Here is a 25,212-nt window from a genome sequence, read left to right as displayed (position 1 = left end):
TGGCTGTGTGGCGACCGTGTCCATGTCAGGCAAGAGCGGGAGATGATTTACGATCCAGCCAGTAGTTTACACTGGATAACTTGGCATCGACTGGGCTTCCATCCACAGCAACTACTTATGTGTGTAGTTTTCCATATATTACCAGGGAAATCCCAGAATTTTACAGTTCTGGGAAACCTACATAAATGAGGAATTCTTTGGCTAAAACTAAACGTGTCTGTTTTGCATTGCCTCTTAGGTGCTTTTTGTAACCAGGGATACTGGGGCTCCCTAGACTCTCTCTTATTTTAATTGACTTTGGCCTGCAGGAGGCTTGTGTCCATTCAGACCTTTCTGGGCAGAGACAGAGAGGAGGGAGGGATGGAGGACCAGAATGTGAATAGAGCTCCCTCAGAAACTAAGGAGTGCAGCCCACTAGAGCTGTTCTTGTTAGTTTGCTCATGGTCTTTGTTCTCCTTTCAGCCCTTCTGGCTAAATGTCTTCAAACAAGCCGTTTGGGGGTCATGATTCTTTACGACGGCAGAAATTGGACTTCATTGCTACAGTTAGTGCGGGAATAAATGAGGAGGCTCTGCTGATGATGGGATGACAGGATGTGTATTGTATGTTTGTGCGGACGTTAGTGACCAAGCCATGTGGGACGATGCCAGGTGGGAGTCCAGGGTTGACAAGGGAGCAGGTGTCTATTAGATACAGAGCAGAACGAAGGGGAGGAAAGAGGGGAGAGAGGGAGGGGGACGGACGGACAAGAATCATAAGAGCTCTTGGCATCTGCCTTACCTGCTGCCTCCCCTGCAGTGTCCTGCCAGGAAAAAAGGGGAAAAAGGGGAGATAGAAAAGCAAAAAGACAAAGAAGTGAGGAAAATGTTCTAGAGTAGGCAGCAAGTATGGGGGTGATCTTTGTACTGGTCATGTTTTTAGATTTAAAATCTCCCACAAGTTGTTCCTGCAGCACCTTGTCACTATTTATTGTGGTACTTAAGGTTCAAAAGAATAATCTTGAACACTTTCCTCCTAAACATGGATAATTTACTGAGACTATTCCTTTGGTAGGTTGTATTTGTAGATGATGCAACAGACTAAACAGAGTCTGGGGTGTTGATGGCTACAGTGTAGATTTTGACTTGTGAAACAGTAAACAGACGTATTATTATTGGCCTATATTTATCATAGTTGTTGTGGTTGCATTGTTGGCAACTTCCTTGTTAGCTTGTAATACAAGTTCTTAAAGAGATCACAAGAGTCTTGAATTTAATTCGAAGCCACAAGTTAAGATCTGTGTCATTTGAGACCTTTTTACGGGACCTTTGCAGAAGCACTATGGACTGTGGACACTTACTAATTATACTACACTTTTACAAGCACAGGTGAAGTCACAGTTAGTCTCGACCATAGAATGTTTATTAAAAATGGATGTAACGCACACTCACATCACCCATTGGCCTCAACTTCGTCATTTGGCTGTTGGCATCTTGTTTTTTGAGGGGTCGATCTGACTGAGAACTCTTTGATGCAGCGATGCTCAGCAATATGGTAGCGACTTGTCAGTTACAGAGGAGCCGTGGCCTAAAACATACCTGCTCTATCATCTATTTTACTCTGAAAGGAACCTGATTTTACAAAATGAACATTATACTGTATTAAAGGGGACATGGAACTACCAACTGAGACCATAAACTCATTAGGAAAATGGTTACTGAGGAAACAAATCAAATCAGAATTAGTTTTTTTTTCTCTCACACACATTTATACAATCAGGCGTCTTTTTGCAGTCAGAGATGTTGCTCCCTGGTGGCCATTTAGAAGAATGAAACTTTAAGGCACTACTTCATTGGCTTCATATTTGTCACATCCATGCTAGCGTCAGCAGTTCAGTACAGTCCCTTATTTTTGTTCTTCTTTTCTTCACTAAGCTTTAAGATGTATTTCTTTGTAAGCTCAGACATATAAAACAGGCCACATGGCAAACTGTTACATAGGGAATTTGAATGAGGTTTTCTTTGAAGCAGCATTTTCATTTTGGCTCTCTATATAACTTATAGATGTATTTTTGAGGAAGCATATGTAAGCTACAGCACAGTTACTTGGCTTAAATATGTAGCACCAAACAGCCAATGCTCTAAATCTCAACACACTTTGTTGATGGCAGTAACTCCACTGCAAACTCGTGGACTATTCAAGATGAAGTTAAATTTCTCTCTTTTTAAATTTAGATGTGTTATATTAAGCAGCACACATGCAGTTTTATTTTCACTTCCAACCAGATTTCTGAAAACATTACAAACCAATTGGCAGGTAAGTGAAAAAACATGTTTTTCGTAATTTGAGTGAACTGACCCAAAACCTAAAGGGCCTCTTCTATCAGGAGAGCAAAACAGAACCTGAATCAAAGCATTTAATCAGCACAGTTTATCTGTCTGCCTCCTGTCTGTATGTGTGGTGAAAGGTGGGGTGGGGGAGCATTATCATTGGGAAGAACATTGAACAACTGTCAAGGATGCCGTCCATGTCATTTGTCATATCTCCCCGGGGCTTTATGACAGCGAGTGGAGCTGGAAGCTGCAGGCCCCAGTCACTGAGCCACCCATCTAGTCCCAGCAGATGCGTTCACCGCCCTCCACCACGGTTGACCATCAGGCCGGGCAGCTGAGCACCAGAATATCAATATGGCTCAGACTCTGCCAGGGCCCCTGTGGGACTATCTACAAGGCAAACAGGATAGCCTCCTCTCCTTATGGAAGAGAGAGACTCATCGCCGCCAGGGAGACCAATGTAAACATGGCAGAAAGATGCTCCGTAGCACGAAAACGGCAGTTTGATTCACTCCAGAGTGGTCTTTGAGATTTTCTGGAAGTGCTACACCTGAGACGATTATCTCCAGTTTTGGCTCTTCTCAGGGAAGGAAACAGATGAGTCTATTGAAGGGCCGTCTGTGGGAGGAGAGGAGGAGAGAAACAGTAATGCCATTGTGTTCATCATCTGCACTGTCCTGAGATGTTTGGGTGGAGGAGGAGGAGGAGGAGGAGGAGGAGAGACTGCGAGGAGGTTGGCTGTTCCTCCTCCTGTCATATGAAACCTGAAGTTTATCCTCTGAGTCAATGACAGTGCCTCTCCGTTAAACAGGTTGGCGCTCGGTGGAGGTGGTAATTTTGTGTGGCGATAAGCCCTTCATCTAATGGTGGGGTAGAATAATTCTTCTTTAAGTAGCAGCACTGTTGCCTCCTCCTCCTCCTCCTCCTTCTCTTTTTTTTCCCTCTCAGACAGCCTATATATTGTCATATCTCCGCTCGGCTCAAACACTGGTGTTGTTTTTGTCCTGCGGCTGTTGATGTCAGCCTCGGTGTGAAACCAGGATACCGTCCGCTTTAGCCAGACGGCCTCAAGGTGGCACAGCGAGGGGATAAATTGTGGAGACATGTTTATCAACATAGAAGAAGTGAAAGTTACCCCTTGTTGGAGGAGAATAATGGGACCTAATTGAGCTGTAACATGCTGGCTGGTCGCCAGGCCCTTGAATTGAAAACTCTCTCCATCAGAAGGGAGTCTGAGGGGAGAGGGAGGGTGCTGCTAAAAAACACTGCAGGACATTCGAACATGGAACTTGTAAACCCATTAGCCATGCTTGGATGCGGTTGTGTTTAATTAAAGGTAACTTAGGAATCTGTGCATTTTTACCTGACGTTTTTAAGTGCACCTGAGCGGCCTTTATTTCCTGTCAACCGGAGCACAGCCGCGGTGAAGTCGGATCAATTCTCCGGAGGAACAGCACAGCCTGTCTCCTGGCACCTGCCTTGCCAAGAACAGGAGGAGAGGAGAGGGCTTGGAGGGGGAGGAGGAGGAGAGAAAAAGAGAGGGAGCATGAGCGGGTGGGAAGGAGGAAAAACCCAGCTGCCTCTGTGCCTGAGCCCCGTGCTGCTTTTAAAGGAGCGGGAGGGGAGGGAGAGGGGGGAGGAGAGGGGAGAGGCAGGGAGACTGCTGGCACCATCTGTACATGTCTTTTGTATTCCAGCCCTCATCTTTACACAGAGGGAGGCTGGTGTGCTCAGTGTTCAAATGAAAGGATAGGAGGTGCCTTTTTGGGTGCAGAGCTCTGAGCGGGGAAGGTGTGTGTGTGTGTGTGTGTGTGTGTGTGTGTGTGTGTGTGTGTGTGTGTGTGTGTGTGTGTGTGTGTGTGTGTGTGTGTGTGTGTGTGTGTGTGTGTGTGTGTGTGTGTGTGTGTGTGTGCGCTGAAGCAGAAATCTCAGTTTTGTCCTCGGAAATTCAGAGGACATCTTGCGTCCCGTTCATTCCACCTCTATGTGTGTGTTATTGTAAGCCACTGCACTGACTGTCTTTCCTTGTGTGTGTCACTGAGCTTGTTTGCAAGCAGCCGTGGTGTGGCCAGATCTCCGGCTTGCCATGTTTGTGATGGGAGTCAGGAGCTTTTGTTTGTTCCTCCCTCCCCATCAGCCCCCAATATGACCACAGCCTGCACTGTCTGTCTGTGGTCGTATTGACGTGGCTTTCTGCAGCTGAAAATCACCGAGCGCTCCGTTTCACCCTCCCCTCCCGCTCTCCTTTGCTCAGCCTGGAAGTGCTGTGAATCATAAGAGGAGGTGGCTGCCCTGCTCTTTGATTGAATCCACATTCCCTTTCTCCTCTGTCGCTGCAGAGGAGAGGCTCGAAAGGAGGCAGGAGGAAGTGAGAGGGAGAGAGAGAAAAAGGGAAAAGTGAGTCTTTTGTAGTTGGCACAGTACAAACACATGCACTGCAGATGAAAAGCATATGATTCGATCAAACGCACTCTGTGGCAGCCACCTAACCGAGCGGTAGGTAGATAGGTAGGTGGGGAGATGGGGAGGACTGGGGTCTATCTGCAGGCCCAGAGTGAACCCTAGTGGCTGTGAGCAGCAGTGACACGCTGGATTTCAGCTCATGGCTTATATTGCAGCATAAATGTGCATCCTTTTGTTTTGAGTTGTATGAAGCATTTGTACATATAACATTCTGGGAAGATGTAACAAAAATTCTGATTTTGGTCATGTCTGCCCATAGCTATCCTTTAAAATCAGACAAACCAGCAAAAAGATCAAACAGAATCAGGATAAAAACATATTCAAGAGTTTTTATTTGTCACTTGCTCATACAGTACGTGCAGTGAAATGCAAAGTGACTGTTGAAGGCTGTTCAATAACAATGAGACAATGCAAAATGAACAATTCTTTAAAAAGCAAAAAAGTCACAGTGTCATAAATAATGCGGAGGCACAGATCGTAATGCTAAAGCATGTGTTGATTTGCATGCGTTAATGTATATATGTATTTAAATTGACTATTTATGCAATGACATAGGTGTGACTTGAGTGCATCTACAGGATTCAATGGATAAAAATCACTTGTGCAAGCTAGAAATATAAGCTGTTTAGTATATCTAACCTCTTCATGCTGTTCCTTCACTCATTCTGTTCATTTGACTATTACATGAAACATAAACCTGTCGACAAGTCGAAAAGAAAAAACTTCAAATGACTGCTCTAAACAAGTGTTTTTAATTTCTTGAATGACCTACAGGATGTTTAATCCTGTTTCATTGATATGTGAGCCTGTTTGTCTGTTCAGTTTTGGAGGTTTTTTGCACAGCACATTTATTTTTATGCACCATTTTTTGTCAGTCAGGCCATTGCTTTTCAATTTTTCTGTCTAGTTTTGCTCAGAAGCTTTCTGTTCCCAACTTGTTGTTTCATCTGCCCACCTCCTCTCACATAATCAGTTTTCGTAGGTTTTCTTTTTGAAGTGCTTGCAGTGGGGGGATATTACCTCTGCAGTTCTTTCACACAGGTGTCCCAACAGCACTGATATGCTCTTTCCTGTGTTCCCTTTGCAGCCCTTCTGTCCTCGTGGTGCGAGGAGCTGGGACGCCTCCTCCTTCTCCGTCACCAGAAGAACAGGCAGAACGAGCCTCCGGGAAAAGTGCCCATGCAGCCTCCCATGAGTTCCATGAAGCCCAGCCTCTCACACGGGTCAGTGTTTGCACTGCTGTGCTTTTTGGCTTGTGTGCGATGGTGTGTTTGTGTGTGTCGGGTGTGTGAACAGACAGACCGGGCCCTTGGGGAAAGCCCTTCCTCTCCATGTGAAGCCCAGTGTTCCTTATGGATCAGTGGCTAGACAAACTGCCAGACAAACTGCTTGTAGCGCAGATGATGGTGACAAACAGTACACCAGTCCGTTGTATACATATGTACAACGCTGATAATTGCAATGTGTGAATTTGGAGAGGAGGAACATGCTTTTGCATTCACTAGCTGTATTGTTGCACATGGTAAATGTTTGTTATTGAGCCTACGTGATGTGTTTTCGTCCCTGCAGAGATGGGTCTTTTCCCTACGACTCGGTTCCCTGGCAACAAAACACCAATCAGCCTCCAGGTTCAGTGTCTGTGGTGACCACCGTCTGGGGCGTGACCAACACTTCACAGAGCCAGGTGAGACCTTCCACCTGTCTGAGGGAGGAAACGTGTGTCAGAGTCGACCCTTTCCAAACGTGATTTTTAAGTGCTGTTGCAAGAGGTTTGTCATGAGGAGACTTTAGAGGACATCAAGACCATCAGCCACGCAAAAGATATGCTTTTTATGGATATCTGATTCTTCTTTTGATTATCTTTGAAGACAAATGTCTCGGATCCAGTGGAGTTTATCTAGTTTTCAAGTTTTTAAGTGGCATAATTTTGCATTAAAACCAACACTATAGGCCACCACAATTTCAAGATAATGATGATGTAATGGTTTTAAATGTATTTCAGGTGTTTTATTTTGGTAAAAAGGGAAAGAAAACGTTGATTTGTTTATTTTAGGACTAATAGAATTTTATTTTATTAAGCGAAGTTTGACTAGTTTCAAAATTTTTCTGTAAATGGAATAATTGTGGCTACAATTTACTACAAATTCAAGGCAGTTATGATGTAATCTTTAATACATCCTTCAAATGTGTTATTTTTTTAACAAGGGAAATAAAATGTTTATTTCTTTATTTCTAATAAACTAGAACTAGAATTTTGTTTTATTTGGTCATTATCAAATTAAAGAAATTCCATTAGTATTATTTTTTGTGCAGTAACTATAATGACAGTCACCCTGGTGACACTGGAGGACTGCAATACTTTCACCAAAATGCAGACTGCTATTTTAATGTTTTTAATGTACTGGTGGGTGTAGCATGCCTTCTACTTCTATGCAGTCATTTGATATTGTCTGTGCATCTTGCTGACAGAATGTTCAGAATTAATTATAAAAACTGATATTAGTGTGGAATATTTTCCCACACATCTGTTTTTTTGATTTGTTGAGTTGAGTTGAACAGCATCTGAAAGCATTTAAACACTTGTCTGTGTTTTTGTCTGTGTCCAACAGGTGTTGGGGAATCCCATGGCCAACAACAGCAATCCCATGAACCCTGGGGGTAACCCCATGGGCTCCGGTATGTCTGGTAACAATCCAGGTATGAACTCTCCTCAGTTCCCTGGTCCACAGCAGCAGTTCCCCAACAAAGGCAACTCCAACCAGGGCTACATGCAGCAGGGCATGTATGGACGACCCAACTACCCTGGAGGAGGTGGTTTTGGTGGCAAGTAAGTAGACGAGCACTGGTAAACAAAAATAATGGCATAAAAGAATTCTATGAATGGCTTAAAATCATTGCTCTCTCCTAACACAATGATGTGGAGTAGCTTATTATTTTGTGGTGCTTGTTGCCACAGTTACCCTGGAGGGCCAAATGCTGGACCTGGTGGAATGGGCATCCCTCCACACTCCCGTCCTCCATCGGACTTCACTCAACCTGCCGCTGCTGCCGCCGCCGCTGCAGTCGCTGCTGCTGCTGCCACGGCAACTGCCACCGCCACGGCAACTGTAGCTGCCCTGCAGGAAACCCAGAACAAGGACATGAACCAATACGGGCCGGTAGGACAAAGCACACAACCGGTGGCGTAAAGGAAATTGTTGCATTCATGTGCACATCATGCACTGCTTATGAGTCTGTTTTATGCTCACTGACTTTGCTTTTAGTTTCTGTCCTTTCAATACTAACAATAGTGCTTCAACAGGGAGCTTAGAAAAGTGAATTTAGATTTATTGTTGAACAAGGAAAAATCATTGTCAAGAGAGAATAATTAGACAAAAAGTAATGGAGCCAAATAGCACATTTAGCTACAACAAAAGCTAACAGACGTTATATTTTTTCAGATATTATAACCCTTCTCATCTCTCATTCACAGATTTTGGTCTTTTGTGATCTATAATAGCCTTGTTTCAATGGAAAATTTGCAGCATTGACAGTAAAGTCTGAGATGGCTGATTGAGCCCATTTTGTCTTCCAGATGAGTTCCTCTTTCCAGATGGGACCAAACCAGGCGTACAACAGCCAGTTCATGAACCAGCCAGGACCCCGCGGCCCTCCATCCCTCCCTGGAAACATGGGCACAGGCATGAATGCGTCCAACATGAGCGGACCCCCGATGGGAATGAACCAGCCCAGGGGCCAAGGCATGGGTCCTTTCGGTGCCCACGGCCAAAGGATGCCCCAGCAAGGCTATGCGGGGCCCCGGCCTCAGGGCATGGGTATGCAGGGCATGAAAAGACCATACCCTGGGGAGGTGAGTGGACGCCAGGTCAACACAGTTTCAGCAGTTAGCTTGTTTGCTGTATGTTGAAACATGCTGTCATCACTGCATCCGCAGCCAAACTATGGTGGGCAGCAGTATGGACCAAACAACCAGTTCCCCAACCAGCAGGGGCAGTACCCCACGCCCAACGCCTCCAGGCCGCTGCCATCCCCAAACTACCCCGGCCAGAGGATGCCAGGACAGCAGCTGCAGGGCCAGTATCCACCGCCCAGTGGCGCCATGGGCCAGTACTATAAGGTGTGAAGACTATTAACTAAAAATGTGATGTCTGGATAGCATTATTTGATCCCACCATGGGAAATTTTGCCTCTTTGCATAACCCAGTTTGGTAGGAAGCTGGGGTTGGAGCAACACTATCGAGCCCCTGAAGCAGATAGGGATATTATACCAAACTGGTCTAAAAAAAAAAGTAATGATTTTTACAATTACAAATCAGTTTTTTATCAATTTACAGCAAGAGCCACCTTTCAATGGCCAAACAAACAACTTCTCTGGGAGTGGATATCAGTACAGCCAGGGGAATATGAATGGGGTAAGTCAATTTATCTACCAGTGTTGTTTCATCACATCATTGAACTCTTTGGATATGCAGTCTATAATCCATAAATATTTGATTTACAAATGAATTGTCTCCTTTATAGCCTCCCAGGCCAGTGGGTAACTACCCACACTCCCCAGTACCAGGCAACCCCACCCCTCCAATGACCCCCGGCAGTAACATCCCTCCATACCTGTCGCCAAACCAGGATGTGAAGCCGCCATTCCCTCCTGACATCAAACCAAATATCACTGCTCTCCCTCCACCTCCAGGTCAGTAACTGTAAAAAAATTAAAAAATGCAAACTTCTGCCACCTTTTAAAGCTTTAGATGAATCTAAAATTGCCTCTTCTCCACCATCTTAGCCAACCACAACGAGGAGCTGCGCCTGACGTTCCCAGTGCGAGATGGAGTCGTTCTGGAGCCCTTCAGGCTGGAGCATAACCTGGCTGTCAGCAACCATGTCTTCCACTTACGGCCCTCAGTACACCAGACACTGATGTGGAGGTGAGACATAATGTGCTGAATCAACAGTGCACTATTATGTTATAGTCTTTTTTCCCCCACTCTAGTGAACTCCTTTTGACAGCTGTGTCTTTTGAAACAGCTGGTTTTTCACATTGGAAAGAAATGGTCCAGCTCTTACTTCTATAACAATGTATTCTCTGGCTCAATAATAGGCCTTTTTACTGCAGGACTGCTTGTGAGGAGAATTAACATTAGAACTAGAGATGGCAGTTTCTTTTAATCATTATTAATTGTTAAGGTGATTGTATTATAGTTACATTTTGACTGGTCTGAAATGTGAGATTAAGAAACTTAACGAGAGATGGAGGGAGAAACTTTTGACATGTGGTTGAAATACAATTATGAACAGACAGAAATAACATTCTTCCTGGTGCTTTTTGTAATACAGTTATAATGCAATAAATTATAAAAGAAGAAAATACAAAAATGTAATTTATTTGTTAATTTCCCACATATAAAAAAACTGGAATCAACATGCACAACATTTTTGCCTGCAGTTGTTACAAATACTGAGGAAAAAATGTGACTTTATGCACTATAGATATTTTACTACTTACATTTCTATCTGTTCAGTGTAAACACAACCTGCAGTTCAGCCCAGTTGAGCCAAAAAGTCCCTGAATTTTTGTTGTGTAACTATTAGTTGCTCTCAAGTCCCTAATAGTGTTATGGATGTAGTGAGTGCATAATATTTAGTCTTTTTTTTTTACAGAAGTAAGTTTTCTTTGGCAGTTTTTTAATATAGGATGAAGTGATTTTGAGGAAACATCCTGATTTTAATTTTTGTTAAGTTTCTTTCTGTTTTTACCATTTCCTGCTCTGTTAAATTATGTAATTTTAGTGATTTAAAAATAAAGTTAATATGCCTTATAAACCCAGTGGTGGGTTTGGGCTTTATGGGTTTGAATACTCCCTAAACACAGAAGCCTGATCAGATACACCTTTCAAGCAGGTTAGCTAATTTAAATTATCAACCACCACTATTCTAAGGTAACTTAGAGGAGGTCATTAATGCATTAATTATCTGATTTAGGTAATCATAATTCCCTTCACTCTCTTTTCAAGCAAAAGTCACACTCACGCCTGCAGTTTATCAAGAGTCCTCATGCAAGGATTTTGCCTGGTCTCAAACTAAGCATCAGAAAGTTTCCCATAGTTTTTTTCAGAAATGGATCGCTGCTGTTTTTCTCTATGAGACACACAGCACTCCATAACGCTTGCCGCTTTCACATTTTTTCTTTGCTTGTCTGTGCAGATCGGACCTGGAGCTGCAGTTTAAGTGTTACCACCACGAAGACCGTCAGATGAACACCAACTGGCCGGCATCGGTCCAAGTCAGCGTCAACGCTACGCCGCTCACCATCGAGCGGGGCGATAATAAGACCTCCCACAAACCCCTGCACTTGAAACATGTATGCCAGCCAGGAAGGAACACGATCCAGATCACAGTCACTGCCTGCTGCTGTGTGAGTACACTGATCTCCAGAACAAATAGAAACAGAAGTACACAAAATCATTTCCTTTACAGGATGTTTGTGATGGTAGCGGTGATGTTTCCTCTTGCAGTCGCACTTGTTCGTGCTGCAGCTGGTCCACAGGCCGTCGGTCCGCTCTGTCCTCCAGGGTTTGCTAAAGAAGAGGCTTCTGCCTGCAGAGCACTGCATCACCAAAGTCAAGAGGAACTTCAGCAGTGTAGCGGCGTCATCGGGCAACGCCACGCTCAATGGAGAGGACGGCGTGGAGCAGACGGCCATCAAGGTTTCCCTCAAATGTCCAATCACCTTCCGGCGAATACAGCTTCCAGCGAGAGGACACGACTGTAAACATGTTCAGGTAAACACGAGTGGACGCAAGTAGTCGACAGTCTGATGCCTCCACAAAAACATTCACTGGATAACAAGTATGATTTGTTTCCTTGTTCATGCAGTGTTTTGATTTGGAATCTTATTTACAACTGAATTGTGAGCGGGGGACATGGCGATGTCCTGTATGCAAGTAAGTTCACTCACTTCACATATTTAGCCACGCTTGCCTTCCTTATAGGTTTGACTGTATTCCACTTTATTGTCTCTCAGCATTTTTAAAGCTGTTCTAAGAGCTTTCTGTCTCCTCCCCTCAGTAAAACAGCATTACTAGAAGGACTGGAAGTGGACCAGTACATGTGGGGAATCCTGAACGCCATTCAAAAGTAGGTTGAAGGAAGGAATTTAGAATGCATGTGTTTGTTCTCCTGTTTTGTTTGTATTTTAATCATTTGATTTAATCTGTGTTTCACCAGCTCGGAGTTTGAGGAGGTGACGATTGACCCGACATGTAGCTGGCGACCGGTGGCTATTAAATCTGATATCCATATCAAGGAGGATCCAGATGGACCACTGGCCAAGAGGTTTAAGACGATGAGTCCCAGTCAGATGATCATGCCCAACGTGATGGAGATGATAGCTCAGCTCGGCCCTGGACCGTCACCATACCCATCATTACCTTCTGGGCAAGGGGGCAACAACACCGAATACGGTAACCAAGGTACTAAACTAGTACACAAAATAATTTTACTAAAAGATAAGAATAAAATCTGTGGAAAGTGTAAAACAACTGTAAGAAATACATATGTGTACTCATAACTTTTTATTTGTTGTGTCCAGGGAACAGTTACCAGGGGCACGGGAACTTTGACTTCCCTCACGGCACCCCTGGTGGTACGTCGATGAATGATTTCATGCACGGTCCTCAGCTGTCTCACCCACCTGACATGCCCAACAGCCTGATGGCACAAGACAAGCCACTGTCCCACAACATGCCTGACTCAGTGAGTTGTCCCTCTATTCCCAGGCTATTCACTCAACTTGTTGTTGCTACTCTTGTTCTGTTCTTATATTCTCTACCTTTTCATTGCATTATTTTAGAATATATTTATGGTTTTTGCATTTCACTTTGTTGATTAGCTGTCTATAAAAGTGTGGAAAATATGCCAGTGGCTTAGCTTTGCATAAAAACTGGACACTATAGCAACATCCTGCTTCATTCAAACAGAGGTAACAATATTGTCATGCTAGCTCCTCTGAAATGAGAACAGCAACTTCTGAGAGGCTCCACTGGTTGCCTGGAAGCTGGAGAACCTGGAGAAAACCCAGGCATGCACAGGGAGAACATGCAAACTCTGTGCAGAAAATCCAAGGCCCAGGCAGGAACTGTTGATCTTTTATGTGAAAGCCAACAGTGCTAACCAATGAGCCACTGAGATTTTTCCTCTCTTTCTCTACAGATACCTCATTCTGCCGGCAATGACCAGTCACACGGTCCGTTGCAGCAGAGTTTACATGCGCCTCCACACCCTGGGAGCCAATCAGGGCAGCAGCTACACCACAGCGGGCCTCCTCAGCCCTCACGACAAGCTCCACCTCCTCAGCAGCAGCAGCAACAGCAGCAGCAGCAGCAGCAGCAGCAGCAGCAGCAGCAGCAGCAGCAGCAGCAGCCAGGCCCCAACAACCATCCACACAGCGACCTGACCTTCAACCCCTCCAGCAGTCTGGACAGCCAAGCAGGGTCAGACATGCCCGAGCCATCATTAGATGTGAGTCCTGAAACACACCCAAGTATTCCTCAAATTTGTGAGAATTAATGAGGACAATTAATGAGTTTAATTCAATATCTAAGCAAATTTCTTCTACCTTGCAGCTTCTCCCAGAGCTCGCTAACCCAGATGAACTGTTGTCGTACCTGGACCCCCCAGACCTCCCCAGCAATAGCAACGATGACCTACTATCGCTCTTCGAGAACAACTGAGGCAGTTCAGACACATAAACTTTTCTGACTGCCTGCAGTTTCCCTGAGAACCCGCAACAGTCGCTCAGTACTTGATAAACACAAAGATGCACTCCCTTTCTCTTCTTCCTCTTGTACAATTTTCATTCGCCAGCGCAGATTGACTGAAATAGGTTAAAACCCGAAGACACGGCGGGATGTGGGGGGATGTGGCCCCGCCCTCTCACCCCCGCGGTGATACCTTTGAACTGTGCAGCTATACCCAGTTGATTTTTTTACGCCACACGTGTACGTGTGCTCATTAGGAAAATGTTGTAGCATTTTTTATTCATGTTTTGTTTCCTTTTGAGAAGAAAAAAAAAGGAATTCACTGTATAAAAACAGAAAAATAACTGAAAAAAACCTGCGCTATCTGGCCAGTGTGTTATTGTTATTCCAATGTAAGAGGCCACAGCTTCCTGGTGTCACAGCTCCATTCCCTGACTGGTCCGGTTGGTCGCACTGTTTTGTCCACCACACATCATTTAAAAGCACAAGAGATTCTGGCAATGCAAAAACGAAAAAAATCAGTCTTTACACAAGAAAAAAAACATCAGTTAAGTCACTGTATGTCTGTCTTTGACAGTGTTTTTTTAAAGGAAAATTTTAAAAAGTTTTTGAGAATGATCGGCTTCTACTTTGTCTACAGCTGTGCTATATACATATTTTTGTCAAAGGTTCTCTCCTAAACGGATTTCGGCCCGACAACAACAACAAAAATTTCTATTGCACACCAAGAATAGCATATCTGTTCTTCAGCATATTGTATAGTTATCGACCTCCAGCACAAAGGAGCGGTTTTAACGGAAATGAAAGGTACAATATGAGAGATTGGGGTTCCTGTGATGATCCTGCTGTGTTTTATTGCTTTTCTGCTCCTTCCATGCCATCTGCTCTGCATGAGCCCCGGTGTCGCTGGTATCAGCATTTTTGCAAACTTGCATCTCTCTCCCTGTTAAATGATGTGCTGTTTAGTAGTCTACAAAGTGCATGTGTGCCAAGCCCTTGTCTAGTGCTGTTCCAAGTGGTGAAAAAAGAAAAGATAGTGTGGTTTTTATCAGTTGCTGTTTCCACAGATCTTTCCTTTGTACGTTTGTTTGTTGTTTTTTTTTATTTCTGTCAGATTTAGTATGATTTTATTTAACACTAACATTGAAGGGATAATGCTGATATCGGCAGTACATTTATCATGTATTTGCTGGATATACCGTGTTATGTTTATGATCTTTTATTTTCTTGTTTTATTGTTGCTGCATAATTAAAACTATCCATAAATCTTTTGGGAAACTGCTCAACATCACCAAAGTTAGAGGGATGAGAATGAAAAATGTTTGTGTTGGCCTGTATACGACTGCGAGTGTGTGCTTGTTGAGTGTGTGACTGTGTGTGTGTGTGTGTGTGTGTGTGTGTGTGTGTGTGTGTGTGTGTGTGTGTGTGTGTGTGTGTGTGTGTGTGTGTGTGTGTGTGTGTGTGTGTTTCTATCGGTGTGATGGGAGGTAATATTGGTTTTAAAGATATAGAGGAGGACAGTTTATCCATCACTGCTGTTCAAGAAGTGGTTTTCGAAGCAGTATTGGTGCAGACTTTTTTGCCACATTTGTTTTCAATTACACTTTTTGAGAAGAGTGCTGTTCAGTATGCAAATGTATTATTTTTTAAGAAATGCTATTGTACTGTAAATACCATTGTGAATATTTTTGTATCATCTTGATAATGTTTGTTCTCTGATCATTAGTCGTCCAACCTAACCACATACGCTCCCAGACTCCCATCTGACCACTGACTTTATTTGTAACCAGCATACAACAGCTGTCTCGCCGCCTCCTTGTGGGGGGAAACCAGTCCAAAACGTTTCATAAGCTATTCCCTGCAGGTCATCGTATTTTGTAGTCACTTTTTCCTGGGTGTTTTCACACCTGACGTCCCATTTTTTTCATGGTTCCCTTCCTTGCAAGGTGATTGTGTAGCACCATTTCAGTTTAAAGCAATACTTTCTTTCGCGCTGATTGAAAATGATCAATGTTTGACTCGTGCATTTCTGTTAACATTTTATCAGTGACGCTGAACAGTAATGTCTTTTTTTGTTTTTAAAGAAATGTGGTATCAGCTGGCTTTCAGTGTAATTAGTGAGCTATGTGAATATCATAATTGTTGCTAATTGTCGATACATGGTGGTATTTTAAAGATATATCACAACCATATTTTAAAGAAATTCACAATATTGTTTATATTTTTGTTATAGAAAATGTGGCTTTTTGAAAAAAGCACGAGACCATATACATTTTTATCCCCTTTTGTTGTTTTGGTAAATTATTTTGTACTGGTTTTTCTTATTAATCTGTAAGGCTAGAAATCCAATTTCTTTCGATTGTAGCATTGTGCTGAATTAACCACCCTGATTTTTATGTCAACATTTTAAACGTCATTTAAGGAATATTATTTTTTCCTGTTCAGAACACTGACATGTTTCATATTTGAAGAGACATCAAATCAAAAAAAGAAACATCCATCTTTTCAATCTACTGCCACCTTTTCATTCTTTGCTTTTCTGAATTGAAACTTTCAAACAATCCCATGGAAGTCGTTATCATTTCATATTTTGTTCTTGCTTTTCAAGTGAGCCAATTTAGTGTTTAAGGCAGCACCCCGAATCTGTAGTTGCACAATCACAATAAAGGGCCATTTCTCTGGGGGATGTTGTTTTAAAAAATGGTAAATAATGATTTTAAAAAGAAAAAAAAAGACAGAGAGGAAGGGCACGTTCATCAGTCTGGCCTGGAAAGGATGCTGAGGGTAACATTAGGTCAAACGTCCTGAGGATGCCTGTACATATGTAAATTAATATAGAGACATGTGAACAGAAATGTATTCATTTTCCCTGGGAATGTGCATTGTTTCTTCAGAATAATAAAAAGCTTGCAACCCCTCTACTGGAAGTGGCTGAATATGGAAAAATGAAACTTGTTAGTTAGTGTCTGTGGGTATCTCTCAGCATTTCGTTCCCCCTCTGTAATATACTTTCACCTCTTTTGTTAGGGGAACTGGGACAGCTATGTTTTACATGTAATATTTAGCCTAAGTGTTCTAGTCTGTCACCTGCATACTCTGAGGTGCTAAAGCTAAAAAAAAAAAAAAAAACCACAAAAAAAACAAGGTTACAAAGAAAATTGCTCGGAGGGGAGAGAGGAAGGGCAGTGGGAGGGACGGGTCCTTGAAGATTGTAACCAAATCCATAGTTTGTACAATTTTTGATATCATGAACAGTTGGAAAAATGATACAATCTAAGGTGATTCATGCAAATGTGGCCATTGTCTCTATGTTTGTACATTGTATGTACAATCATTTCATATTCTAAACTGGTCAGAAAATAAAGGAACTAATTGTGATTTTTAGTCTTGCAGAACTGTATGTAGTTAGATGATGTGACAACCTAATATTTATCTAATAAATATGTATTCAGATGATACCTGTATGTCACTGTGGTTTTGTCTTTTGTGCACTTGCGTCACAATCTGACAACAAGACCTGGATAGCTGTTTATCTGAGCACAAGGAGTAAATTATGGGTATCAAATTTTACTTACACTTTGCAAAACATGGCTGAAGGTCAGCTTGGCCTTATGCGATAACAATAACAGCCCACATTAATCATCATCAAAATAAACGGGACAAGGTTGCTCATGGGAATGACACTTTGAAGAGCTGAGAAACTAAATGACTGTTGCAGACTGAAAAAAGAGACAGAAAATGATGAAGCACTAAACTCTCTGACTCACACTGTGGCAATTTAAAACTGCTGTAACTCCCACAGTTTGAACACTATACGCACACATATTTTATGTCAAAATGTTCATCTGGCGCCCACAACGGAGAACAACTAGGCCACACAAGTTTTCGAGATACAACCATCAGTTTAATAGCTGGAGAGACTTGGTTCGAGTGTTACACAACCACAGAGAGACGATGTAAAATGTATGTGTCATAGTGACCTAAAAAACTAATGATTCACATGCAAATGTGGGGAATAATGTGTGAGTGACTGAGGGAGTTTATACAAACAAGGACTTGGCTGAGAGGCAGAGAATAAGAACTGGAAGGGGTTAAATATGTGGTTCTGAGCCTCTCAGTCTGTTATAATGGGTCTCTGTCACTGCTGTTGTTGATGCTACACTGCTATTTCTAAACCATATATAAACAAAAACCATCTTATCAAAATACAGTAATATTCCATCAGTAAAATGCACATTGCAGGTCTTCATTTTACAAGATCAAGTGAATCTTTTGATTTTTCATGTTTCATGAAGGTGCTGGTGAACCAGTACTGACAGAGTGGTGGTTGTCAAGGAGCAGAAGAGGGCAGTTGATGTAACAGGTGACAGTAACATTATGAGGAAAAAGCACAAAAAGATCAAGATTTACCAGGGATTGAAGGAAGAATCAGAACAGATGTGAAAGGTGAAGGCCAGTGGGGGCAGTGACACCCAAACTGGAAGTGTAGCTCCAGCAGGTTCCAGGTACAACCTCTGAGATCTCTGTCCAGAAAAGTGCAGTCCCAGGAACAGCTGTGATACTGGGCTAAACCCTCAAACTTCCAAGAGAAGGAGATTAAAACATAGTGATTATTATTAATTGATATGGGGATAGATATATAGTGACAGTTTCATATGTTAAATAATAAGGAAACAAACACAAGGAAAGTATGATAACGTAAGGTAATGTGTTCAAAGTGTTTTTAAAAAAAAAAAAAAAAAAAAAAATATATATATATATATATATATATATATATATATATATATATATATATAGTAGTTATTTAAAATTTTTATGCATTGAAAAGTAACAGTTTAGAGCTAACTTAAGTTTAAATATTGAGGTTCAGACCTTACAGTGTTACTTATGGTGTGAATTTACCTAAGTAAAATATATATTAAGGATTTAAAACCTACAAAATTCTAGAAAATACAGCTTTACCTGACTGTAGTCTCATCATCATAATAATAATTGGATTACTATTATTGTTATTATTAAATTATGATACTCCAGTCAGGTAAAACTGTATTTTCTACAATAATAATAATACAACTATCATTATTATTGTTGTGTTATTATTATTATTATTATTATTATTATTATTATTATTATTATTATTATTATTATTATTATTATTATTATTGTTATTATCATTATTAATAACTTTATTTGTATAACACCTTCCAAAAACAAAGTTACAAAGTGCTCTGCACTAAAACAAATGTCGGAATATAAAAATACTGACAAATGAATAAGAACCGAAGCATGTAATATAAAAAGATCAAATTAAGTCATGCTCTTATACGCTAAAATAAATCAATTGAATTGCAATTTACATTTTAAAAATACCAAGAAACAATAAAAATAATAACATTCTCGGGGGTGGGGGATTAATAAAATTTAGTTAATACATTTTTAAAAACATATTTTTCACCAGGGCGCTGAATGCAGTGGAGTGACGTAAACAGATGTAAATCCTTGAAGTCTCGTGTAATCTCGTGAGATTTGGAGAGCACTCAAACATCCGGTTGTGTAAGAAAACTTCCTCCTCTCCTGTCTGTCTGGCAGCGTGACCTGAGCTTGGCGGTAGAGCTCCATAGCGGCTTTAAGATGTTAATTCTATCGAACAGGATAAAGTTATGTTCTCTGGCCTTTACTGCTGCTCGTATGTACAGCAGCGGACCCGCGACTGCTAACAAGAACCCGACGGTTTACTTTGACATCGCTGCAGACAACCAGCTACTCGGCAGAGTCACCTTTGAGGTGAGAAGAAACTAATGTCATATTTATTTATTTTTATTTGTCACAGTTTGCATTTGGATAAATAGGGAGATAAGCTGTTGGACATTGCAGCTCCTTCCGTGTCAGCTCCTTACCTGCTGACATATTATGAGGTTTTCCACATAACTTGTTCTTCTTTGACCCTCCGGGCTTTTTATTTTCTTTTGCAGCTCAACGCGGAGGTGGTGCCGAAAACCGCAGGTATTTATTACTTGTTCACCCTCTTATCAGACTAGTTTGGCAGCTGTATTATACAAGAATGAACTGACTACCTACTTCATAAAAGTTGATGAGTCAACAAACAAAACTAGCTTTTATTAAAATAAGTTGAAAAAAGTAGTACAGTAATTATCATTATTATACTACTTTTTGGTTTAAAAAAACAAAAAACATATTAATATTATAATAATTATTACTATACTACTTTTTTCTTTAAAAAAATAAATATTTGTAGTATAATAATTCTCATTATTATTCTACATTTTATTCAAAAAGACATACCCAAAATCATAGTATGTATTTTTGAATTAAAGGTAGCATAATAATTGTCATTATTAGACTACTTTTTCTTGAATATATGTGTATATATATATATATATATATATATATATATATATATATATATATATATATATATATATATATGTATACTAATAATAATTACCATTATTATAATGCATTTTTACTCAACATATATCAATATATATGCTAGTAGTATAATAATTATAATTGTTTAGTTTAATGTTCCAATAATAATCATTATTATACGACTTTTTTCAAGCGTGCCTACTTTCATTTTGAGGGTCTTTAGCAAATAACGTCATAAAGTCTATGCATTCACTTCAGACAGAAAAATCAGACTGCAAGAAAAAGTATAAATTTATTATTCAATTTTGTTTGAAGGACTGGACAATATAGCTGAAAATTTATCATAATAAAATGGTTTCTGTCAGTTGATATTAATAACTTCATATATTTTTAAAATATAAATCGCCAGAAAAAAAACTTTGATTTGATTTTAATCACTTCACTTGGAAGTACACAGTTTAATGTTAACAATTTAAAACACATAAATATATTTTACACACATTAATGAAAGATAAATAAGGATTAATCTTCATGATAACAACAAAGTTAAATAAAGAAAGCTGTTAAAACCTGTGGCTGCACAGACGGTAACCATGATAAAGCTGCTGCGCTGAGGTTAGTCCTAGTTTCTGTCCTGGAGCAGGTATCAGCGGAGCCCCATACCGACCCCTGGGCTCATCACGTCACTCAGCACTTTGCTTAGGTTTTAGTGCTTCCAGAAAACCTGTGTGGAAACCTTAGGAAGAGTGACAGAGCGTGAAAAGGCTCCATTATCGATGGATGTGTGTGTCTGTTATGAGCCAGAGAGGAAGCGTTTTCAGGATTTGCTCATGCAGCTAAACGCTTTGTGCTTTCATGGCACTTTGAATCCTTATGCATTTCAGTGAAACTACCAGACATTCTATCAAACAGTTTTCTTTTGGCTGTTGATCAAGTGTCTATCGCCGACACATGTCGCTATCGTTTTATCACTCGGCCCTAATTATCTCCATTAGTAAATTAAGCCTCTGGTCTGTAAAGCATCAGTAAAGACCCTAAGATTGGTAGTTGGTTGTTGTTTGGCTTTAAGATGACAAAATAGATTATCAAAATAGCTGCACATCAATTTTCTTTTGACTCTCTGACCACTGAATTGACTAATTGTTGCAGTAGTTGGTTTTGAAACAGTCATTGTTTAAAGTTCAATTAGTATCGATTCTATAGGGTTATAATTAAAACAGCAAAAGTTGCAGCCAGCTAATCAAGAACTACAGTATCCCTAAATGATCAAAACTAATGACTTAGCAGAGTTTTTTGGTCCTACATATGGGCGTGTGTTTTGTTGGAACATCAGCAGTAAATATTTTGGCTCCAGTTTCTTCCATTTCTACTTTAGTTCAGAATATGATGGAGTAAGTCTCTGTATTGCTTTAAAATATTAATGCCCCTGTAGATCAATTTTTCTTATTTAATTGTATCCCTGCTTAGACAGCAGAGACATGATTTACTCCTCTGTCCTCTTTTATGTCTTGTTTGGGGAAGTAACCTTATATTAACCTCAGTGAAAAATGTCTTTATTTTATGAGAACGTAGATTTTATTTGCTCATATTTGTCTCACCAAGTTCTGATTTCTGCTCACGTTCAAAACATACTGCATATTCAGATCATATCTCACATATCACATGCTTTGTGGTGATTTTTAGGAATTCTGTGCGTCGCAGCTTGTTTTACTGAACGTGATTTAACACAACCTGAGAGAGGAACTGTTACATCTCACGCTGTAGCAGTTTTCAAAATAAAAGTGTGATTCTTTTTATGTTTTTGTTGGAGAACACGAATTGAATATATACCCTGTGATGCTCCCTTAAGCACATTTCGGTCCGTACAGAAAGACTAACGAATAAATGGATGAATGTCAGCTTCAGAGAACACTGCTCTAAATTAAAGTTCAGTCACCTCTACGAAATGTCAGAAACAAGAGAAGCTGATGCAAAATCTGTCCTGCAGAAAACTTCCGAGCGCTGTGCACAGGAGAGCATGGATTCGGTTACAAAGGATCAGTTTTCCACAGGGTGATCCCTCAGTTCATGTGCCAGGTAGGTCTTTCTCTTTCTTTATTTGGGTCTACCTTTGTTGCCCTGCTTGCTGTTGCATAACTGTAACCACAGTGACGTGTTTTCAGGGTGGAGATTTCACTAACCACAATGGAACTGGAGGGAAGTCGATCTATGGATGGAAGTTTCCTGATGAGAACTTCAAACTGAAGCACACTGGACCTGGTAATTATTACTGATTTATAGTCATTTCCAGATGTATAGTACAGGAATAGTGAGATAACATAACAGGAAAACTGAAGAGTGTTTTTTTTTATTGTTATTATTATTTCATACATTCAGGCCAAGTCAGTTTGTCCAAATTCAAAATTCAGTTTCTCCTTTGAAACAGGACAGGGCTGCATATGCTGCAGCATTAAGGCTCAATACATCACTGCAGAGTGTAATTAGATTTAACAAGTGCAGCACAGTCCAATACACAGCACAGTGCGACACTCTACAGGACAGTGCAAATGCATTGAAAATGCAGGTTGAGAGGGGTCAGTATTTGTGGCTGATGTTTTTCAGGTGGTACACTCTACATTGAAGTTTTTGAAAGCACTTAAACATGAGCCAAAAACAAACAGGAGCAGATTAGATATTTTTCCTCTTTGACTTAAATAAATATTGAGAGTCATGTTAATGTTATGAGTACTATGGGCTTCTTATCATACTTTTACAAGAAGATTGCTAATTAATAAATCAGCATTTTTGGAAATTTACCGTTGGATGGTTGTGTCATACTCGTTTTTTGCCAGCAGGTGGCAGCACTTTGAAAACAAGGCTCAAATAACCTGTGTGGTTTCCTAAAATTGGCTATGACATTTGAATGTACCAATCTTGTAACTAAAGCTACATCCTAACAATCTGTTATGTAGATTTGTAAGTCATTCTTCTCTGTAGACCAGTTGAAAACACTTTCTACATTCATGTTTTATTATTTTGATCTAACCGAACCTGAATTTGTTGCACTGTAGGAATCTTGTCTATGGCCAATGCTGGACCCAACACCAATGGATCCCAGTTTTTCATCTGCACCGCTAAAACAGAGTGGTATGTACTGACACACATCATATTATAATAGATAGATATCTTCATGCATTTCACCAGTATTAGTTAATGTGTAAAGTGACTGGCCTGGAAAGATACGTGTGCAGAGCTCTGTTTATTTGTAGGTCCTGTTAAATAAACAAAAAATGTGCCACAAATGTACAAAGTTATTCTCCCCTTCTATTCAGCATCAGCTTCGTATAAACCTTGACTTTGCATTGGATGGTTTTACAGTAGCATATCTGTAGATTTACTCTACCAATCAAAAGTTTGGACACCTTCTCATTCAGTGGTTTTCATTTAATTATTTTGTACATTGTAAATTCACAATGAAGACATCAGAACCATAAAAGAATATATATGGAATTATGTTGTAAACAAAAAAGTATCAATCTTCAGTATTAATCTACAATGTAGAAATAGTACAAATAAATAAAATGCATTGAATGAGGAGGTGTGTCCAAACTTTTGACTCGAAGTGTATTTCTATAGCTGCAGATTTGCTTCTTCTTGACTTTGTTTCTTTTTTTTAAACCTAAAGTTAACATGTAGTGATGCAAAAATGAGCAGAACACATCATTTAATAACATAACAGGTTTATGGCCCAACATATCAGAACAATGTTGTAAAGTTTGGGCATTGAAAACATAAAGAATGTAAGTTTGATGCATTTCTCACTACAGGAAAATAGAGCATATCAAGTCTGTTGCAGTTTGATGTTTTTAAAGTTGAGTATTGATGATTATTTGCTTAATTATTGTGCAGGATGTGCAGCAACTTAACAAGGAGCCTTTATGGTCCAGTTTTTTGCTCTCTTAAAAATCTGATCTGTCCGAGTTGTACTATGTGGTTGCGTAATATTTTGCTACCTTGTAGAAGGCTTTTGTTGTAGGCATTTTTTCTAATATGAATTGAGCAGTGTCCAGTTAATAATGAGATGCTATTTCAGCGTTTTTTACACACCTCTGTGTGAATAAAATCTTTGGTCAAAGTAGGAAATACTTGAAAAGTTTTGGCATGAAAGCAGAAATCTGTCAAAATTTGAATGACAGCCTAAAATAGCAGAATAGGAGCAGAAACAGTGGCATAACTCAAAAAAAGAGCCTTCACTCAAACCCAGTTGGGTGCAGCAGAGATCATCTCGCTGTCTGAGGCAGCGGGATTAAAACAAACCTCCTCTTCTTCATTTAGGCTGGATGGCAGGCATGTTGTTTTTGGCAGTGTAAAGGAGGGAATGGACGTGGTCAAGAAAGTGGAGTCTTTTGGTTCACGGTCTGGGCGGACCTCCAAGAAGATCACTATCACAGATTGTGGAGAGTTGTAGTAGAATCCATGTGAGCAGTGGACACGGTCGAAGTCTCATCTCCTGCTGCAATTTCAATAAGAAGAGTCGCAGTGAAAGAGACTCTTTCATGGCACTGAAAGGGTGCTACCTCTCTGCTGGCAATACGTTATTTCACAACCTCATTATTTTTTTTAGGTTGGTACTTACATGGTGTTTTTTCTTCAGGTAACAACACACTTAACTGTATCATGCTATAAAATGTGAACTTGTAAAGTAGAGAAAGAAATTACTTGTTCTGTTGTATTTGAATGGGAGCTGTCAAATCATTAACATACATTTCAGAAAACGGGGGCATTTATTTGAAAATAAAGTGTTTTTCTGAATATGTGAGCTTGTTCTTGCCGTTTTTACGAACTTAGATGTCAAAACATAGAAAAAGCCACAAAGGAAAAGTTCTGCCTTTAAAGAACTCTGTGAAATAACACAGTTGAAGTCAAAGGTGTGTGCCTGTGTTGGGAAAATGTTTTATCGCCAGCCCTGGAATGACATCAGTGTTTTGTCATTCTTCCCGCCTACTTCTGGTTTCCTCATCAGCTTCAGTTGACTAATGATCTTATTCCGTTGAGTATTTATTCTGCTGAAGCCCATCCAATGCGACTTAAGGTCCGCAATGTCAGCTCTAATTGCTTCTGAACAGGGAAATGTTTCTCTTTGGAGGTCGGGTCATTTTGCATCGCAGCACGCTGTAGCTTTGCCAGCAGCTGTGTATTAGAGGGTGTTGAAGCCAAATCACATTTTGCTTCGCCTTAAGTAAATTTTCCCAGATGCTCAGTGATATTGAGAGACATGTAGATTCTGATGTTTTCTGTTGTGGGGAGATAAA

At 40.5% G+C, this 25,212-nt stretch overlaps 2 protein-coding genes across 5 annotated transcripts in view; both read left to right on the top strand.

The window, feature by feature from the left end:
* LOC111565601 (zinc finger MIZ domain-containing protein 1-like) overlaps positions 1-16,995 on the top strand; it is a 117,177-nt gene extending 100,182 nt beyond the window's left edge. For 3 of the 4 annotated variants that reach the window (XM_035946191.2, XM_023265768.3, XM_035946194.2), the window contains 17 exons: positions 5,863-5,998; positions 6,345-6,459; positions 7,385-7,602; positions 7,732-7,933; positions 8,350-8,625; positions 8,710-8,892; positions 9,110-9,187; positions 9,297-9,465; positions 9,559-9,700; positions 10,977-11,187; positions 11,288-11,554; positions 11,649-11,716; positions 11,841-11,909; positions 12,000-12,244; positions 12,364-12,527; positions 12,984-13,292; positions 13,397-16,995. In XM_035946191.2, the coding sequence (XP_035802084.2) occupies positions 5,863-5,998; positions 6,345-6,459; positions 7,385-7,602; positions 7,732-7,933; positions 8,350-8,625; positions 8,710-8,892; positions 9,110-9,187; positions 9,297-9,465; positions 9,559-9,700; positions 10,977-11,187; positions 11,288-11,554; positions 11,649-11,716; positions 11,841-11,909; positions 12,000-12,244; positions 12,364-12,527; positions 12,984-13,292; positions 13,397-13,504 (2,960 nt within the window). In that variant the 3' untranslated portion in view covers positions 13,505-16,995. The remainder of the gene's footprint in view (positions 1-5,862; positions 5,999-6,344; positions 6,460-7,384; positions 7,603-7,731; positions 7,934-8,349; positions 8,626-8,709; positions 8,893-9,109; positions 9,188-9,296; positions 9,466-9,558; positions 9,701-10,976; positions 11,188-11,287; positions 11,555-11,648; positions 11,717-11,840; positions 11,910-11,999; positions 12,245-12,363; positions 12,528-12,983; positions 13,293-13,396) is intronic. The other variant, XM_035946192.2, reaches the window with a different exon arrangement.
* Positions 16,996-19,091: 2,096 nt separating this feature from the next.
* LOC111565596 (peptidyl-prolyl cis-trans isomerase A-like) lies at positions 19,092-24,714 on the top strand. Its single transcript, XM_023265758.3, has 6 exons — positions 19,092-19,315; positions 19,504-19,534; positions 21,909-21,997; positions 22,084-22,180; positions 22,972-23,047; positions 24,236-24,714. The coding sequence occupies exons 1-6, from the start codon at positions 19,163-19,165 to the stop codon at positions 24,366-24,368; spliced, it is 579 nt and encodes a 192-aa protein (XP_023121526.1). The 5' UTR covers positions 19,092-19,162; the 3' UTR covers positions 24,369-24,714.
* The last annotated feature ends 498 nt before the right edge of the window (positions 24,715-25,212 follow it).

Source organism: Amphiprion ocellaris, chromosome 18 (genome assembly GCF_022539595.1).
Source record: "Amphiprion ocellaris isolate individual 3 ecotype Okinawa chromosome 18, ASM2253959v1, whole genome shotgun sequence".
NCBI lineage: Eukaryota > Metazoa > Chordata > Actinopteri > Pomacentridae > Amphiprion > Amphiprion ocellaris.
The sequence above is the reverse complement of the archived record's forward strand: the minus strand, read 5'-3'. Positions and strand labels throughout refer to the sequence as shown.